The 20,806-nt window shown below is 41.5% G+C and overlaps 2 protein-coding genes across 3 annotated transcripts in view; both read right to left on the bottom strand.

Annotated features, from left to right (window-relative positions):
- Nucleotides 1-20,806, bottom strand: part of SYNPR (synaptoporin) — a 378,090-nt gene that overhangs the window by 55,532 nt on the left and 301,752 nt on the right. The gene's annotated exons all lie outside the window — the stretch shown is intronic.
- SNTN (sentan, cilia apical structure protein) lies at nt 2,433-20,802 on the bottom strand. Its single transcript, XM_020887046.2, has 4 exons — nt 16,819-20,802; nt 15,339-15,373; nt 7,014-7,153; nt 2,433-2,857 (listed from the first exon to the last, which is right to left on the bottom strand). Exons 1-4 carry the CDS (start codon nt 16,995-16,997, stop codon nt 2,699-2,701), a joined length of 513 nt encoding a protein of 170 aa, XP_020742705.1. The 5' UTR covers nt 16,998-20,802; the 3' UTR covers nt 2,433-2,698.

The raw sequence follows: 20,806 nt of genomic DNA on the forward strand, positions 1-20,806 counted from the left end.
ATAAATACAACCTGTGCCATTTTCCTTTGTGTGTGTGTACATGTACGTGTGTATGAAATTCAGTGGGGTTTGTTGTTTGCAATCCAGGGATCTCATGACAGATTTGCATCCATAATCTCACCTGTGATGACTAGTAACATTTTCAAGATGGAACCTTTGCTTGAAGAGTAGAGATCATGGTCCTGGAACTAGAACCAAGAGGTGAGGTTTCTGTGGATCTAGTGTCTTAGCACAGTTGTTCAGTTGCTATGTCATGTCAAGTCATGTGACCCCAAGGACTGCAGCATACCAGGCTTTCCTGTCCTTACTATGTCCTTGAGTTTGCGCACACTCATATCCACTGAGTGATGCCATCCAGCCATCTCATCTTCTGTCCTCCCCTTCTCCTCATGCCCTCAATCTTTCCCAGCCTCAAGGTCTTTTCCAAAGAGTTGGCTATTCCCATTAGGTGGCCAAAGTATTGGAGCCTCAGCTTCAGCTTCAGTCCTTCTTAGGGTAATGCTCATCAATTTGTCTGTCACTGATGCTTCTCAAGGTTTTGCTCTGCTTTCATTCTTTGCATTGGACTAAAATAGATTCTATAGATGATTTTCCCCTCAGAGGAGAGTAATTTCCCATCTGGAATGGAGTTTCAAAAATCCTTACAGGGAGCCCCAGCGTTGGAATGGCTCCAAGATTCTTCCTCACACCATTGGCCAGAGTCTCTTTTTTTCCTTCTCTGAAAGGTGTGAATTTGAACTTTTGATTGGTCACCAAGGTTGTCATATCCAGCTACTTTTGACTAAGATACAAAGGACTTGGATGGAGTGCAGCCCACAGATTCTATTTGAGGAATGCCAAATGGCTCTCCAGGCCCCTGTTGGTACCACATTCTCACACAGTGCCTGAAATGTGCAGTTATTTTTGTTCAATTGTAATATTATTGCTCACGATGAAATCTAGTATTAAAACAAAATTGACAATGCCCACAAGGAGGGCAGAGAACTCAGCAATCTGCCTGCTGTGTGACTTTGGAAAAATCAAAAGTTTGGTGCTTCGGTTTCCTCATCTGTGAGATGGTAATACTAATACCAATCTCAGAAGGTTATGATGGGAATTGAGTTAATATTTACAAAGTGCCTGGCACATGAGTCAAGTCCTGTTGAATGCACATTCCTTCTATGAAAATGGTGACAGAGGGTAAAGTCTGGGGCTTTCCCTAACAGGGATAAAGTATAGACTTTTGAACTTAGACTAAGGTTTGGAAAGTAAGGAGGGCTAAGGAATCTGGTCTTGGTGTATTTGGAACACTACAGGATGGGAGAACAGGCTTCCCAGGTGGTGCACTGGTAAGGAATCTGCTTGCCAATGCAGGAGACACAAGAGACATGGGTTTGATCCCTGGGTTGGAAAGATCCCCTGGAGGAGGAAATGGCAACACACTCCAGTATTCCTGCCTGTAGAATTTCATGGACAGAGGAACCTGGTGGACTATGGGGTTGCAAAGAGTCAGACATGACTGAGCACACACAGGCACGTGCACACACATACATACACACACAAAGGATGAGATAACACTTCTCCAGACCAGGGGCGGAGGTTCTCCTTCAGAAAGGCTCCCTTAACATGTGCCTCTGAGGCTTACAGTGTTGGGTTGGAAGGGAAATGGCAGCTGAGGGAGGTAACTTAGGAAGTTACAATAATTCTGGAATGACTTAAAGTCCTGGTGAAAGTCTATCTCAAAGATTTAGGCATTGACTGATGTGTGTGTATAATTTAAACTCAGGAATTCAGGTATAGCCACAGGGAATGTGTGTCCTGAGGACATGACCATTTTTAGATCATCTTCTCAAGGAATTGTTGGTTAAATCATGGCCAGAATTTATAAAGATATTGGGATCTAGGGGGTTTTAAGTCATATATAGGCAGAATTCACATAAAGTAAACTTCACCCCCGTTTTGCGTGTGCAGTTCTAAGAGTTTGACAAATGTGTGCAGTCATGTACCCATCACCACAATCAAGCTATGGAACACCTCCACCCCCCTAAAAGTGCCCTCTTGCCCATCTGTGGACAACTCCATGTCCTACCCACAGTCCTGGCAGCCGCTGATCTGTTTTCTTCCTCTTACAATTTTGCCTTTTGCAGAAGGCCAGTACAGCTTCTCTGACCTTTGATCCCAAATCACACGATAACAACTTTTTCAGCCTTGTAGCCCTTATCACAATTATAATTATATTGTATAAGAAATTGATAAAATGTTCACAGTCTGTCTCTTCTGCTAAGACTCTGGCAGGCATGTATGAGGGCAGAGATTGGTTCATTACTTTGTCCTTAGCAATACCATCAAGTAGAAGCGCAATACACATTGTTTGATGAATGAATGAGTGAGGGGCTCAGTGATCATAAGGGAAGTGCTCTAAGACATACTGACACAGCAAAAGCAATGCAATATTTGGTGGTATCAAACCTATTATATTATATAACATCAGAGATTATATCATATTATTTTTATATATCATATTACTTAAATATTCCTGAAGAGTGTACATAGATTTCTGTAGTGACAATGGGTCTGAATATTAGCAATCATACCCACCCGAGGCAACCCCAGGTGCATGATCAGTACCTTCAATTGATCAAAAATAAAATGAAAAACTTTTAAATCATTTAACATTGTCTTTTGCCATTAATTTGCCTAACTATATATTTAAAGCTGATTATTGTGTAATTTTTACACTCCATATATTTTGGAGCAAATCTGACATTATACTGATGCTTAACAGTAAGACCATGAAATCCTCAAAATCCAGCTTATTCTCTGTGTGTTCGTCAAGTTCAGAAAGGAGGTCTTTGTACCTTGCTTTGGTTTCTTGCCCCTGTAAGAATGAAAAGTAAAAAGCCTAATTCATTGTGCTGCCTTGGTTTTTAGATAATAAGCAATAGTAAACATGTTATTAACAATATGTCAAGTTGCTACCAGCACTACTAGTCAAGCACTGTGTTAAATCTTTTCATGGGTTATCTGAGTGCTCACAGTGACCTTATTGAATACGTATTATTTTCCCACCCTACAATGCAAGGCCAGAGACTCACTGAGAATAAAGTAATTTGCCCCAAACTTCCCTGGTGGCTCAGATGGTAATAGAATCTGCCTGAAATGCAGGAGATCTAGGTTCGATCCCTGTGTCAGGAAGATCCCCTGGAGAAGTGAATGGCTATCCACTACAGTATTCTTGCCCAGAGAAATTCATGGACAGAACAGCCTGGCAAGCTACAGTCCACAGGGTCATGAAGAGTCAGACATGACTGAGCAAATAACACCACATCATCACAGACAGCTATGAGCGTGGAACCAGGATTCATTGCATTGGATACCTGATTCTGGAGTCCTCACTCAACTGCTAAGCTATACTACCTCTCTACAAATACAGTTACTGTTATGCTTTCTGATTTTCAAATTACAATCCTTTTGTCATTGGAGGTATCCACCATGTGATCTACTGAGTTTGATTATCCATAAAAATGAAGTAAAATATGCTAAAAGAAAGTATGTGCTTTGAAAGATTGTTCAGCGCTTAGCTTGATCATAAATCAAACCAAAGTTCATCAAACCTCAGAAACAGATTGAAGGAAAACCTGTGAAAAGCAAATAAATGGAAAAACTTTTCAGTTCCAAGAACAGCTTGTGAAATATCTTCCCAAGTGGCATAAAAAACATTAAGGTCATTTGATTCACTGCATTTAGTTTAACCCCAAACCCTCACCCATGTGCTGGCTGTAAAAAAGCTCACTGCAGCAATGACTAAGGCACTTCCGGAGTGATGATACATTCCTCTCACAGGCTTAAGACCTTTCATGTTTTCTAGGCTGTTCCTCAAGAGGCGACACTTAACAGTGAAGGTGAAAGGACCTATGTCTGCCTCTCTCAGAGTGAGTGGCCCTCGACCAGTGTGAACCATGCTGTTTACCCCCAGGTCAGAGACGGCTGGAGATCCTCTCTTTTTGCTGTGCATTTTAAGAGCACGGAGCTGATGGAGGTCCAGTCTTTTTGGGGCCTAACCTGCCATCTTGCTTTTGTATCTTCTTAGCAGTGCATTTAGGTGCTCAGTTTTATTATCTCTGACTGACTATAGGGGGAGAAATAAGATCCCCCAAATTATGTTTAGGCTTATGAGGAAGGACATGTTCCTTTCAGACCCTGGACTCAGCCGGAAGGTCCAGCTCAGTTTCCCAGGGAACCCTGTGTGAGGATTTAGGAGGAAGCCCAGTTGGTTACGGAGACTCCTACGCTGTGCCTGCCTTTGGCACTCTCACAGGGCAGAGGGAAGTTGGTCCGAGACACATCGTGCCATGACACTGCATGTCTGGCAGTGGGACTGCTCAGTGGGACCGCTGAGACTGAGGCGGGTAGGGATGAGCAGTCCCCCCAAGCCCCTGAAATATGTCTCTACTCTCTTCTGGAGGAGAGGGTGGCATTGCCCTGTGATCTGGCTGAGTCTGCTGCTAGAGAGCCTGGAATCAGTTGCCTTTCCTGGGTTTAGTTTACACTGAGGGGCACGAGGCTGAGATGTCTTTCCTGGCGACTTTGGTTTTAATTCTTTTCCTCTGATGTTCTCAGAGGGATAGTGGATCACATCAGGATGAGACTCATCCACTAGGTCCTCATTCTCACACTTGTCAAAAGCTCACTGAGGACTTGCCAAGTACATGCAGTGTTCTTTTTCTCTCTGAGATTTGTCATTTTTTTTGGCCTCTGATGCAAACTGATGATATACAATTTGCTCTCCCACCCTCTCTGTAAAGATTCCCCAGAACTTTGGATCTCTTGTCAAATCTTATCTGATGTTTCTGGCTGAAAAAAAATAGCTTTTTAAAAAAAATTTATTGCAAAAACAATGTGTTTAATATTGGACATACAGAAAAAACAAAAAACAAAACAGAAGAATGTAAAAATAACCCTTTATCCTATTACCTAAAGATAGCTAACTATTATTAACATTTCTTTTCAGTCATTTTTCTGTGTCTCACATGGGAGTCTCTGTCTCCTTTTCACACACACACACATGCACAAGCTCTTTTTCTACTTTATTGTGGAACAATGACAAATATAACCATATATATTTAAAGTGTACAATGTGATGATATGATACATATGCATTGTGGAATGATTACCAAGATCAAGATAATTAACAGATCCATCTCCTCGCACAGAATTAACGTGTGTGTATGTGTGTGGTGACAATGCTTAAGACTTACTCTCAGAGACTCTCAAGTATGCAGTACCTTATTACTAACTAGAGTCATCACACTGTCAGTGAGAGCTTCAGAAATTATTCTTCTTATAGCTGGAAATGTGTACCCTTTGACCTAAATCACCCCTTTCCCCCAGCTCCTGGCAACCACCATTCTGTTCACTGTTTCTATGAAACAGGCTTTTTAAAAAATCACTTATTTGTGGAATAAAAAAAAAAAACAACCAAAAAACACTTCACACATACTCTTTGGAAATAATCCTAGGAAGCTGTACCTTTGACCCAGACTTCCCAGTCGATAGCACCTTATGTAACTATAGTACGCTAAAATATAATATACATATTTATATTTTAAAGGAACTTCTCTTTTACGTATTTCAGAATACACATAGAACCTGAGAGACTGTTTCCTTTTAGGTTTTTTCTCTCTCTGCCTACCATTAAATGTTGGTGGTTTAGGTTCAGCATGAGGCCCTCTTTTCTTCTTACCTGTTGTCCCAAGGCTACTATTTTCTGAAGTTTGAATTCATACTGCTGGTAGAATGTGATGTGATTTTAGCTGATGTGGGAATAATATTAGATAAGAACGTACAGTCATCTATGTTTTTTACTATCATCCACTTCCACTCACTGAATTTACATTTAGAAGAGTGATCAAGTTTCTTTATAAAATAATTTTAAGTAGAGTGTTAACTTAAAAAGTTCTAAGTAAATTTTAATACAGGCTATAGGCAGATACAGGAAAAACACTGAAGATAGGGAACTTTCCTGGTGGTCCAGTGGCTAAGACTCCACATTCACAATGCAGAGGGCCTGGGTTCAATCTCTGGTTGGGAAACTAGATCCCACATGCTGCTACTAAGACTTGGTGCACCCAAATAAAAATAAATACTTTTAAAAAAAGTACTGAAGAGAGTATCAAGTGACTGAGGTTTGAGAAAGATGCCTCTAGATGATTTAGGTCCCTCCCTCTGGTCACTCACTTAATACAGATCTCTATTCTGACCATTCTGCTGACACACCCTATTGCTGTCTGAGTTTATCAACTTTAAAGTTTCAAGGACACCTTAAGCTTGACCCAAGCTGACAGAACTCATCACCTGCCCCCACCTCCCAGACCACCTCCAATCTGCTTCTTCTCTAGTCTTTCTCTTCTCTGAAAATGGATCCACCACCCGTTTCTTCCCACAGTCAGAACTGACATATCATTATTGGCTCCCCGCACCCCCCCACCTCCCCTGATTCTTCAACCCTCACAGCAGATCCTGTTCACTCCACCTTCCAAAGGCCCCTTATACTTGTCACCTTAGTCCAGACCAACATCTTCTTGTGTTTGGATTCCTTCCGCACAGTTCCTCTCTTCTTTGCCTCACTCCCCACCCTCATGGAGTCTCACCTCCTACTGCAGCTGGTGTGATTTCTTCCTCAGGAACTAAGAAACCATCCCTGGCTTCCTCCTGCTCACCGGCTATGCCTTTGCAAGACACGACTTCTCACCACCTGCCTGGCTTCCTCCATCACTGCGCTTACTTCCCTGCTGCTTCTCACTAATACTTACTGGACCTCAGATGTCTTTGGCATGCTTTACATGAGATTCCCTACTTGGAATGCCCTCACCCCTAGATCACTCTTAATCTCATTTTTTCAGATCACAGCTATACCTTAATTTTCCAGGAGCTCTTTTTTGACCACCAAGCCCAAAATGGCCCCTCTGTTTTACTCTTTCATGCCAGCTGTCATGGTATGGCTCACATTTCTTGGTGCCTGTTAATTGTCTCACCTCTGTGAAATTCTTAAACTGGGTTTGTAGCAGATTTTTGGCAGTAGCTTTTCCGAGTCTACCATCAGGGTCAGAAGAGTTTCTGAAAACCAGAGCGACGGTGGCGATGGCTTTTTCCAGATCTGAGCCCTTGCGTAGAGCTGTGAGAGGAGAAATGTACAACCGTGTAGCCTAGGTTAGAAATGACCCTCCCAACCATCAGGCTCCTCCTTCCAGGGGAACCTGGGGAACAGCGCTGGAAGGTGTGTGTCAATGTGATCCTGACCTTTGGCTTTTTGCCACCTGAGGGTGGAACACATCCAGTGTTTGATCCTGGACCTTTAAATAATGGAGAACAAAAGTCCCTTCAGTAGCAAATAAAATTAGTAGAATCAGGATGAGATTTAGCCCCTGCTTGCCATATGACCTTGGGAAAACACCTGAGCTCTCTAAGCCTTGGTTTTCTGATGTGTAATTTCATTTAGTTAGCCAACAAATATTTACAGAACATCTACTATGTGTTTGGCTCAGTCCCTGGCATTAAGACGAAACTTCATTGAGTAAGACAAAGTCCTTCTCTTGTGGAGTTTATATTCTGTGTCAGAGCATCACACAGGCCAGTGTGGGAAAGGAGAATGATATCCAGAACAAGTTCTCTGATATCATGATAGATAAGGGATCTCTTTGGATCAGGGCCTCAGTCACAGTGGTCTTCCCAGCTGGTTTCTCTGGTTTAAAGTGTGGTGCTAACTCAGCCCTTTTCAGTGGGGAACACACAGTGACACCTGAGAACTACATAAGGTTCAGTGAAGAAAACTCAGCCTCTCTGTTCCCTCAGCCCTTAGTACATCCTCTATTATAGAATTTCTCCCATCTTATATTTATTGCATGTTTGATCATCTTTCTTTCAAACTGAAATGCAGGCTCCATGAGGTCACAGATCATATTTTTTTTTAATCACTATACTCCCAGTGACCAGCAAAAATGCCTGCTATGTAGTAGTTGTTTAGTCGCTAAGTCATGTTCGACTCTTTGTAATCCCATGGACTGCAGCATGCCAGGCTTTCCTGTCCTTCACTATCTCTCAGAGTTTGCTCAAATTCCATTGCATTGGTGATGCCATCCAACAATTTCATCCTCTGTTGCCCCCTCCTCCTCCTGCCTTCAATCTTTCTTAGCATCATTGTCTTTTCCAATGGGTCGGCTCTTCGCATCAGGTGGCCAAAGTATTGGAACTTCAGCTACAGCATCAGTTCAGTTCAGTTCAGTTGCTCAGGCATGTCCAACTCTGCAACCCCATGGACTGAAGCACACCAGGGCTCCCTGTCCATCACCAACTCCCAGAGCTTACTCAAACTTGTGTCCATCAAGTTGGTGGTGCCATCCAACCATCTCATCCTCTGTCTTTCCCTTCTCCTCCTGCCCTCAATCTTTCCCAGTATCAGGGTCTTTTCAAATAAGTCAGTTCTTCGAATCAGGTGGTCAAAGTATTAGAGTTTCAGCTTCAATAGCAGTCCTTCCAATTAATATTCACGACTGATTTTCCTTAGGATTGACTGGTTTGATCTTGTTACAGTTCGAGGGACTCTCAAAAGTCTTCTCTGCAGGTGCCATTAAATGCTGTTGAATGAATGAACAGGAAGAAAAAAAGAGAAAAACAAAATCCAATAGCTTTTTGCCCAGGTAATGTGCAACAATCGTGGATTCAAAGAAAAATGATCAGTCTGAACACTGACTTCTGTATGGAGCACTTACTGTGCTCCTGGTAATTCCTGAGCTGCTCAGACACAATCAGAAGTGGCCTCTGCCCTCATTGATCTCATAATCTAGTGGGATAAAAAACAGTAATCAAGAGGATATGGATGCACGCATATGGGTTTGTTATATATATATATATATATATATATTTATAATTGTTTCTCTATATACACATATATGATGCAAATTTACAACAGATGATGTATGAGGCAAAGAAGGTATAAAGACAGAAAAAAACAGAAAATTACAGAGTGGGTCTGGGAGAAAAAGTACTGATATATACAGGTGGTCTTGAGGCATCTCTAGGTAGATTATTATTTAAGCTAAGACCAATATGAGAGGAAGGACCTGTCAGTAAAGGGTAGAATGGATCAGCCTGAGATAAGGGTGGTGTTCAGAGTTCCAGGCTCAGGAAGCCCCATATGTGAAGGCTCAGGTCAGGAGTATGGCACTAGAGGAGCTGAAAGGACAGTTGTGACTGGAGTCTAGAAGCTTCAAGTATTTGGTTAGAAAAGTGGGTAAGGGCTAGACCATGGTGAACTCCTAGGTGATGGAAAGGAATCAGAATTTTCTTCAATGGTTAAAGAGAAGGCATTGAAAAATTTAGTTGTTTTTTTTTTCCCAACTAAAGTTAAATGGAAGGACAATAGTTAAGAGGAATGGGTGAAGGGAAAGAGTGTGTGGACCTTCTCAATTTTTACTGTATCTCTGAACAGAATTCAGACCAAATGGTGAAGCTATAATTTCTGTCCATAAACATCTGCCAAAGCACTCTAATCAAGGTGTTGGCCTCCACTGCAGAATATCTTGGATATTTACAGTTTTTGGCTATTATAAATAAAGCTTGTAAGAACATTTGTATGCAAGTTACTATATAGACACGATTTCTATTTCCTTGGAAAAAATGCCCAAGAATACAATTGCTGGGTTATATGATAGGCCCATTTCTTGTTTTTAAGAAACCATAGTGCCAAAGAATTGATGTTTTTAAACTGTGGTGTTGGAGAAGACTCTTGAGAGTCCCTTGGACTGCATGGAGATCCAACCAGTCCATCCTAAAGATCAGTCCTGGGTGTTCATTGGAAGGACTCATACTGAAGCTGAACTCCAGTACTTTGGCCACCTCATGCGAAGAGTTGACTCATTGGAAAAGACCCTGATGCTGGGAGGGATTGGGGGCAGGAGGAGAAGGGGACGACAGGATGAGATGGCTGGGTGGCATCACTGACTCGATGGGCATGAGTTTGGGTAAACTCCGGGAGTTGGTGATGGACAGGGAGGCTTGGTGTGCTGCAATTCATGGAGTCACAAAGAGTCGGACACGACTGAGCAACTGAACTGAACTGAAACTGTTTTCCATAGTGGCTATACCATTTTACAGGTCCATGGGCTTCTCTGGTGGCTCAGATGGTAAAGAATCCACCTGCAATGTGGGAGACCTGGGCTTGATCCCTGGGTTGGGAAGATCCCCTGGAGAATCCTCATGGACAGAGGAGTCTGGTGGTCTATATATAGTCCATGTGGTCACAAAGAGTCAGACAAAACTGAGTGACTAAGCACACACACAGCAATGTATGAGGGATCCAGCTTTCCTTTATCTTTGCCAGCATTCAGGATGGTCATTATTTATTATTTTAGCCATGCTGATATATGCATAGTGACATCTCACTGTGGTTTTAAATTGTATTTCCTAATGGCTAATGATGCTAAATGTCTTTTCATGTGTTTATTTGCCATCTGTATATCTTCCTCAGTGAAACATTTATCTGTTCAGATCTGTTCATGGATTTTGCTCACTTTCTAACTGAATTAAAAATGATTTTTGAGGTTTGAGAGTTTTAAAGTTTTCAAGATACAAGTCTTTTTTAGCATATGTGATATGCAAATATTTTCTCCCTGTCTTTATATTGTGTTTTTATTCTTCAATGGAGTCTTTCGTGAAGGAGAAGTTTTTTTATTTTTATCAAGACAAATTTATCAATTTTTCCTCTGCTGAAAGATTTGCCCTAGGTATAATTAAACATTTTATAATTTTGTGTTCTACATTTAAATCCATGATTCATGTTCAGTTAATTTGTGTGTAAGATATGAGACTTGGATAGCGGCGTATTTTTTGTAACCTATGGATGACCAATTGTTTCAGTACCAACTCTTAAAAACTCTGTCCTTACTTTGTTGAATTATTTTTGCACTTTGGTCAAAAATCAGTAGAGCATATTAGCGTGAGTCAATTTCTAGGTCCCTTATTCTGTTTCACTGAACTATGTATTTATTCCTCTGTCAGCCTCATACTATTTTGATGCCTGTAGCTATCTTGTAAGCCTTGACACTGAAGATTCCTCCCACTGTCTTCTTTTCCAAAATTATTTTGGCTATTTTAGGGCTTTCTCTTTTCCACATAAAGTTTAGAATAAGCTTATCTGTTTTCAAAAAAAACCTGAATTTTGTGGCATTTCATTGAAGTTAGAGAGCAACTTGGGGAGAACTGACGTCTTCATGAGGTTGACGCTTCCAACCCACGAACACAGTGTGCCCGTCCATTCATTATACCATTTTATAGATGAAGACAGGATCTGATCTTGCTGAGTGACAGTTGACAGTTGAATCTATGTTTTCATGTTGAAAACATAAGCCTCATGAAGACAGAGATGTCTTGCCTGTGGATTCTTCAGCACTTAGAGAAGTGCCTAGCATACAGGAAGTTCATCACAAATATTTATTCAATAAATGTCTGTGGAATCTGTATCCTCAGCCTCTTCTACCTTGATTTCCTCTTTGGCTTCTGATCCTCAGTCTCATTCTGACCTATGGCTTCTGTCTGCTCATCCAGTGGCTGGCCCTTCATCTAGCCTACTATTCCAGCCTCAGAAAGTTCTCTGTGTCTTTGGGTTCTATGTGGAGCTCGTTCTCCTCCTATCCTTATCCAGTTCTTCCCTTCACTTCTGCCACATCTTGAAACCCGTTTTTAAAACTCAGATTGTCCTCAGTTAGCCAGGATTTTCCTGCTCATCAAAACACAAAGGAGATGGCATATTTCTTGTAGCTCATGTCTGCCTTTCCTCAGTAGAGATGTATGTGTTTGAATGGGTGGGGAGCTATGCTATGGTAATCTTGAATTTAAGTGGCTAAAAAATAAACTCTGTGTATAAATAGTCTTGTTTTTAACAAACAAACTGTTTAGAGGAAACATCTGAATTCCTTAAGAGGTAATAGCACTTCCGGAATTTTTGCCAGTTGAGTTTTTTATTAATAACTCGGAATAACTAGAGAAGGCTTTAATATGAGCTGTTCTACTGGGTCTGAGACTTCTCAGGGGACACAATAACCTCTTCCTCTCCTGAATGTGCCCTTCTGGCAGGGAGTGTGAATTTCCAAGCTGTGAGTGAGCTTGAAAATAATGACGGGCACTTTTCTTGTTTACTATGTGCCAGATGCCTTTCTAACATAATCTTATTTAATGCTTTGTAAAGCCAGAAAGGTAGGTGCTATTTGTGTCTCACTTTTGCATATTGGACACTGACACATGGAGAGATTAAGAATCTTTAGGTCACACTGCTCAGGAGTGGCAGGGGAAGAGTTCAAAGTCTGTCTGCCTTCAAAGGCCACAGAAAGATCTGCCAGTTTGGAATAAGTCCTTCTAAGAGCATCGCCACAGAGGCTGCGGAAACCAGATACCCCAATCCGCTGATGAAGTTCAGTTCTGCCTGCATTTGAGAGGGAGACTCCATCTGGACTAGCCCACTTCTTTCCCTTCTCCTCCATTCTTTTAAACACAGCATGGATTTCCCCCTAACTGTAAAATAACATATGCTTGTGGTAAAAACAGAACAAGAAAAACATTAAAAAGAAAAGATAACAAGGAACTCCAGTTATCCTACCGATACTGGTGATACTTTGCAAGGCTTTCTGGTTTCCTGTTTTTATGGTACAGTTCTTTCCTTAGTAAAACTCAGCATGTTGCCTCCTAATTCCTGTCCTGTCTGCCTCATGGAGTTGTGAGCGAACATGTGAAAGCATATTGTGAAGGGTGAAGTGCTATTGAAAATGCAAAGGCTCGATGTTTGTTTTTTGGCATCTTTTATCAGCTCCTGCCTTTGGAGTGGAGGTGGTGGAGAGGGTGTTAAACCAGGCACTTCACGTCCATCTCTCCTGTTAGTTTCTATCTCACTTTTACCCTTTAATGATACTAATCTGTCTGTAGTTTCTTATAACCCTATCTTCCCAACAAGTTCTTACTGCCAGGTTCTGTTCTAGTTCTGGGGAGAGAGCAGTAAGCAATATTAAGAGAACAATCCTGGAGTTTGAGTTCTGAGGGACAGTAGTAATGAATGAGTGGATTCCATGCTCTGTAGGCCAGCCACTCCTTTGTGGGACATATATGATTCGACTCATTTAATCTTTACATCTGTCCGTCCGCTCAGGTCGTCCCAGCATCATCTCTGCTTTATGCATGAGGAACCTGAAGCACAGAGAGGTTAAGTAGCTTGCTCCAGGTCATAGAGGCAGTCTGGCCCCTCACCGTGATGCATACAGCCTCTAGACGTTGTTTTTCCGGCAGTGTATTCTCAAACCCTGGAATTGGGCTACATGCCCCTCCTTTGGGCTCTACTTCCCTAAACATAAACTTGTCTGAACCCTCACATTAAAACACTCTGTTTATCTGTCTCAATTTCCTTCTACATCGGTGCTGTCCCAAAGAAATATAATACAAGCCCCAATTATAATTAAATTTTTTCTAAGTAGCTACATAGAAACATTACAATAAAACAGATAAACTTATTTTTAAAATATATTATTTAACCCAATATGTCAAAATATAACATCAGCCTGTGATCAACATGAACAAAGTATTCAGATGTTACATTTTTTTTCCCTACTAAGTCTCTTACATCTGATATGTATTTTACACTTACAGCACATTTCTGTTCAAACTAATTGCATTTCAAGTGTTCCATATCCAGGTGGCTAGTGGGTATCATATTGCCCAGTGCAGCTTTAGAATATATGTTCCCTCAGGGCAGTCATTGCATCTTATTTATCTTTGCATTCATTCCCAGGCCCTAGCATGTTGTAGGCCTTAGCATATGTGTGCTGGACTGAACTGACTTGAACTTGAGAACCATCCCTGCCTCTTTCACCTCAGCTATTCTGGAATGTGGAACCCTAAACATGAACTATTTCATTTAGTGAGTTCCTAATATTTTAGTGTAGTAGAAATACAACTCTCATTTCTGTAAGGGATCAGAATGACCTTAGTTTAGAACTCCTACTACTACGTATTTTACAAATGAAGAAGATCTACAGGAGAAAAGTGGCTTATTCAAGTTTGCATCAGTCGTATATGGCAGAACTAAAAACTGATCTCTGCTCTTTTCTTGCCAGATCAATAGTTTTCCCAATACTCCAGTACTTCTCAAATTTTTGACTCTAAATCTACTTTGGATGCTAGAGGGAAATATGTGTTCAACCGTCATTCCATCTACCTTCCCCAAAAGGTCAAGGGCATAAGTAACAGGAAGAGAAAATGTGGACTGGTACTGACTTCTATTCCATGATCTAGCCCTGTCTGATTTCACCAAATAAAACTTAAAATTACCAATGAATAAAACAAATTCTGGCAAGATGAGCCCTATTTGTCCTGTGTTTTCTTAAGGCATGAGAATAAATGTGACCCAATGGTCTACTATAAGGAGTCTGATACTAGGAATGATGTGTGTGTATATGTGTGTGTGAGTGTGTGTTGGAGGGCAGTGTGGATGACAGAATTACGATTCCCCCTCAACCTCCCAGAGAGGATTGTTATGTGAGAAATGTCATGCATATTCATCATGTCATGGACATGATATTTTGTCACTGACAATTAACAAAAAGTGCCTGAAGCTGTGAAACAGAAATCATGGATAACTTGTGCTACAATGATGCAAAAATAATATTTTTGTCAAGATGAAGATTTATGTAAATAAAAATATTAAGTGTCTCCTTTGGAGAAAGAGACCAGCCATCTAGGGAAAATAACTACAATATAGTGGAATCCAGCTGTACTTGTTATTCTGTAAACAAGCCACATGTTCTGGAATAAGATAATGATCCAAGTATATGAGTGCATCTTTTCTTTCAGTGTTATTTCCATGAAAATATTGTTCTCTCTAAAGATAGTTTACCTATAAAGTGAAATTATAAAGGCAAATGTTTACACCTCAGGAGTTTGGCACACTATATTTTGCTCAATCAACAGAGGCAGTTGGGGATTGACTTCATCCTGAGCACCACTGAACATTCATGCATCAGATGCTGATGGTCTTGCTCTGGATACACTGTGGATGCCACCTATGGAGAGCCATCTGGCCACGTGGGATGAACATTGAATTAGGAGTCAAGGACTCATGCACCTATTATAGCTCAGCCTTTAAATTTGGGTGAGTTAATTCCTGTCACTGGACCTCAGTTCCCAAAGGTTTAAAAAGGACATTATAAATGTTTTATGATTTATCTATAAGTTTTCTTATATCACTGCCCATTATTTTTAACTCTTGGCATGCTCTCCTGGTAGAGAAGCAACACGTACATCTCCATCACCCCAGGCCTTACCTTTTATTGAAGCCAGCTGTTTGGATATTGAAATGCTGCCAACAAAACGAAAGAAACATAACGATTCAGGGAGTTCGGGTATTGATATCAGCATCAAAAGTAAGGTAATAAAATGATTTAAAGATTATTTTCAGTAAATTTGCACTGAGTGTTCTGACAAAGCACCTGCCTGTCTTTCAAAATCCTTTCTCCCCTGTCACATGGTTAAGAAGTACTTGGCAATGGCTGGCCTACATAGCCTAGTCTTTTGTGTAGTCTTGTGAGCATGTGAGCAAATGCCCTCTAATAGAAAAAGAGAACTGACCACCTTCTATTCAGGCTTTTCTGTGCTCTTTCCTGTTTCTAGCCAATTAACCCAGAAATTATCAGGAGCGCCTTGGAAGACTCATCTTGAAGCTACATCAGCCTGGGGCCCTAGATGGTGGCATGCCACAGACTTGGAATCCCTACTCTGAACTGTCACATGAAAAAGAAAAAAATATAACTTCTTTTCTGTAAAACTTAAGGGCTTGAAAGGAATTTGACACTAAGTAGTCAAGAGACTGTGACCCTTGGGGCCTCAAGTTTCTGACTTATAAAGTTAGGAAGCTGGACTCTGATATCGTGGAATTTTTATGGTCTTCTCTACAAGACACTCTTCTTTTTTTATAATTTATTTTACTGTGGACAATTTTCAAAGTCTTTATTGAATTGGTTATAATATCATTTCTATTTTATGTTTTGTTTTTTTGGGCCACAAGACTTGTGGGACCTCAGCCCCCTGGCCATAGGTCAAATTGGCACCCCCTGCATTGAAAGGCAAAGTCTCAACTGGAGCACCAGAGAAGATCCTCCAAGATTTTCCACTCTTGATTTTCTAAAAACTCTGCACCATCATTATCCTTTTCATAAGATAATGTATAACATGTATACATGTATAACATGTATACACTTGCAATACAGCTTGTGTTATTATTATTATTATTTTGCCACGATCTCCTCCATAAGTCTGTGAGGCCCTTGAAAACAAGAGTTCTGCAGATTCTCCATATCTTCTACCCGTGGCCCTGTGGAATACCTGGCACCTATTAAGTGTTCAACATTTTTTTTCAACTAAGTAGGTTCCCTAAAGAGAATTACATAAGGAAGACATTTTTTCATTTATTAGCCATAATTCCACACATTTGAATGATCTGAAATCATTTCCTTCTCTCATGGATACTTGAAACAATATGTCATACAGCAAAATCACTACCAATTTTGATTTACGAATGTTTTTCAAGAGGCACTCAAAGACATTTGTGTTAATTTTATCACCTTTTCAGTTTGCAGTCAACGCTGCAAATTTGTTCTCTTAAATTTTCCAACTCAATTTACAGATGTATTGAAGTGGGTAAGAAGCACCACGCTTGCACAATCTTGGCTGCCAGGTCATGGACGTAACTCTTTGGAAATATACCTGCAAGCCTAAGTGAAACTCAATAAAGGAGAGTCAACTGACCTTTTGGGCATGTTCTTAGGTGCTAAGGTAGATGTTGGGGCTGCAGGAGGATTGGGCTCCCCTTCCAAGTGGAGTGCTTGGTCCTGAGTACTGTGCACGCAGCCACACATACTCTGGTCTCCTGTTGTGTGTTGGCCCTTTCTAAGCAACAGTTGCTTGCCCACTGTTACCAGTGTCATTCACTCCATGACAACTAAACAGTGGCTCCTGTAGAAGAGCTGTATTCTATTGTTTATTTGTAAGCAGACATTAAACCATGCATGCAGTCAACAAATATTTGAGTGCTTGCAGTGGGCCAGCCACCCTGCAAGGTACTGGGGACCCAACAGTGAGAAATTTCAGACATGGATCTTGATCTTGGGGAGCTTAGTGGGAAAGACTGATAATAACCAGGTAACACACAAGAAGTCACACGTACGACAATACTGTGTATCCGGGATTCTATGAGATTGGCATCAGTCAGGGAAGTCAGGGAGGCAGCCCTTGGGAGTTGATGGTTGATGCTACTAAGTAGGAGTGAGGAGAAGGACATGGTAACCCACTCCAGTATTTTGGCCTGGAGAATCCCCATAGACAGAGAAGCCTGGCAGGCTACAGTCCATGGGGTAGCAAAGAGTTGGACACGACTGAGCGATTAAGCACAGAACAAGTAGGAGTGAAGTAGGTGAAAGGGCAGGGGACCCACGCTATAGACAGACGGGGGAGCCTGTGCTAAACCCATTGACAGGAATGATGGTGGTGATCAGGAAGGACTGAACAAATGCCACAGTGGCTGTACCAAAGAAGCTGACGGGGAGAGAGGCTCCAGGTAAGGATGAAGAGAAGGCATGGTTGCTAGATTACACAGCAACTGACAGATCACGGTAGGGAATTTTCACCTTATGTCAAGAGACTAGGAAACCCTTTGTGAGCTTTAAGTAAAGAGGCTGATAAACTTAGATTTACATTTTGGACACATCATTCTGGCTTCATTGTTCATAATGGTTTAGAGAAATGAACAGAGTCAATTCAGGAAGCTCAGTAGGGAGGCTATTTCACTTGTGTTAGCTTAGAGCTCCTTCTGTAAAAGCTGGGGGATGTCAGCTCAGTCAAATGAGTCTGGGTCAGGGGAGACATGACCAGCAATTATTGAGATCACTGGTGAGTTGATGGGTGAGAGGAGTTAGAGCTCAAAAGAGGCTAAGAATAGTCATTATTACAGCTTCCACTTGGCTTCAGGGACACTGCTGTCATTACTGCATCACCACTCACTGCTCCAGCATATGGCCATGCCACTCACTCACTGCCTGTTTCTCTTTATGGTTTTCTTTCTCTCTCCTTCCTCTACCTCTTGACTAATTTCCTTAGCAATTTTCATTTAAAACAGACGGAAAGAGAGCTTGATTGGCCTCCCTGATTACTGCTGCCCCTGCTGGTCAGAGTTTTAACGCCAGCCTGCTCCACTTGTCAGTTAACCTATGTAATTAGCTCCCTTGGTTTGGGTGATGACCCCACGCCAGCTTCACTGCCCACATTAAAACAGACAGCTGGTTTCCTCAGCAGAGAGCTCTGAGAAGGTTTCTGAGAAATCTGGATTTGTAGCAAACACGCCAGAGGATTCTGACGTGGACTGTATTGCAGAACTGTTGGCAGTGGTTTAAAAAGAGACTCTAGAACAGTTTGAATTCCGACTCTGCCACTTACTAGCTGTGTTAACTGGGATAAGATCTTTCAGATGGCTAAGTCTATCTTCTCATTTGTAAACTAATACTTGCCTTCTGAATAGAGCAGTGTCTGATACATGAGGAACAATCTATAAATAATAGTCACAGAGATGATGACATGAAGATGATGTGTCATCAGGGTCCTGGCAGGACCAGAGACACCCATGAAGGGATGACTTGGTTAGGAAGATAAACATGGGTATCGAGGCATCCAGAGACTAGAAACAATGGGAGGCTTATCACCCTTGTCTTACAGGGGCAAAGAGAGGAACACAGGATGATGGAGCACAGGCAGAGCTGGATTCCTGGAGCAGGGGCCATTGGACAGAATGCTTGGTCCATTGGCATTGCCTCCATTGAAGGGAGGCAGCCCAGGCTGCAAACCAGGAAGAGAACGGGTAAGAAATATTCCCCCCCCCCCCCCCCCAACACTCCACTCTCTCATCTCCAGCCTCTGTCTCCCAGTGACCAAACCAATCAGGAAACCAGCAGGAAGGAAGCCTGGGAGGTGGAGTCCGAGGAATCAGCCTCCTGGGAGCAGAGAGAAGGGCAGAGACTGGAATAGGAGGGAAGGGCAATGAATGGGCAAGAAAGCAAGATGACGATGACCGTGACAATGGTGCTGATGGAGGCAAAATACTGGGAACCAGGCTTATTGATAACTTTTTCCTCAGGACTGAATCAAATTTAGGATTCTCAAAACAAAAGAAAACGTAGCAGTATCTACAGACAGTTCAGGTGATAAGATATCATCTTTCCTTGACTAGAATCTCAAAATATCATGGAGCATTTAGGCTATTTGCACATAATGTCAAAGCATCTGAAGGAAAAAAACATTTAAAAAACATCCCTTGGCCAGTCGAACCCTTTGACATTTGAGTGTGCTGAAGTAGGTACAGCTCGAGGAAAGGAAAAGTGTGGCTGGTAAGCAGGAGTTTGACAAACGACTCCATGCGGACTTAATGAGTAGCGCACCAGACCACCTGCCTGATGGCTGTGGCCACGGGGCTCAGCGGCTGAGTCAGCAGAAGATTAGCACTTTATAAATGGTGCTGATGTTTGGTAAACTGCCTGAGTGAGAAAAAATGTAATCACAGGAGATTTTTTTTTTTTTAAACCAGGTTTGCTCTCACACTTTGTTCCATTCTCCTGCTGCTTATTGAGCCCCAATTAAATAGGGAGTCATAGAAGTCAGGTTCTAAGACATTTGCCTTGGATGGTTCAGCTTATGGTCTTTTCAGGGGCTCACTTCTTCACTGGGGACTCTGGAAGTTCAGCAACTCCAGGGATTACATTCTGTGTAATCTAGTTCTGTTTCAGAACCTCTTGGATCACACACATTTTTTATGCAGGTGTGCATTTTCCTGGCTGAACGGGCTGCTAGAGTCCCTGAGTCTCATAACCACTGCAAAAAGTCATGACAATAAAGCAAATGTCCCAGGGTGGTCACTGCTGTTGCTGTTTTGAAAAGAACCCAAAGCCTCACTCCAAGAAGAGCAGTGTGTGTGGGACTTTAATTTCTCACTCAGTTAATGTGACTGTTAAAATTTGTGTAGTGAGTAACTGGTATTGCCCTAAGTGTGTGATAAATATATTTTTTATCCTCAATAACCATTAGAAATAGGAACTGTCATCATTTATAAGCGACAGAATTGAAGCTTAGAGGGGTTAAATGACTTGTCCAAAATCCTCTGGTTAATAAATGGATGAGCCTAGATTCAAACTTAAGCAGGAGGGTTTCAATCTTGATGCTCTTTTTATTACATCATGTTGCCTCTCACTGTATTATTTCATCATTAATGTTAGAGCTGCAGATCTTGTTTCCTGAGCTGACACTCAACTCTCTGTAAATCCTATAAGACATCTTACCAGAATTTTCTAGCACATATTAGCTTCTTTCTCTCTGTAACCCCAAAGCTAAGTTCACCTCTTTTCAAATGTCTCTAATGGTCTTTGTAATTAGTTGATGTCTTTCCTCTTCACTAAATTGTGAACAAATGTAGTAATAGTACAATAGAACAATAATAGTAATAAATAACATTGATTTAAAACCTCGTAAGTGCCAGACATTGTACTATGCACTTCCCATGCATCTCTTAGAATGCTCTTTGGCAGATTATGGCTTGTATTGTGCGATGCCTTACATGGATGAGGAGATCAGGGCTTGCTGAGAGCACACAGCTAATAAGAACTGGGTTCAAGCACACGTCTTTCTGACTCCTCAAGACTCATGCTCCCCAACACTCTTCCCTGGACAGGGACTATGTCTTAATTATCTTTGTATC

The sequence above is a fragment of the Odocoileus virginianus genome, chromosome 26, assembly GCF_023699985.2.
Source record: "Odocoileus virginianus isolate 20LAN1187 ecotype Illinois chromosome 26, Ovbor_1.2, whole genome shotgun sequence".
In the NCBI taxonomy this organism is placed as follows: Eukaryota; Metazoa; Chordata; class Mammalia; order Artiodactyla; family Cervidae; genus Odocoileus; species Odocoileus virginianus.

Excerpts from the sequence above, each read along its gene's own strand:
- SNTN (XM_020887046.2), bottom strand. The coding sequence starts at position 16,997 with ATGACACTGGTAACAGTGGGCAAGCAACTGTTGCTTAGAAAGGGCCAA. Across the intron at positions 15,374-16,818 it reads CCTAAGAACATGCCCAAAAG|CATTTCAATATCCAAACAGC; the intron begins GTCAGTTGACTC and ends TTTTGTTGGCAG. Across the intron at positions 7,154-15,338 it reads ACAGCTGGCTTCAATAAAAG|CTCTACGCAAGGGCTCAGAT; the intron begins GTAAGGCCTGGG and ends CTCCTCTCACAG.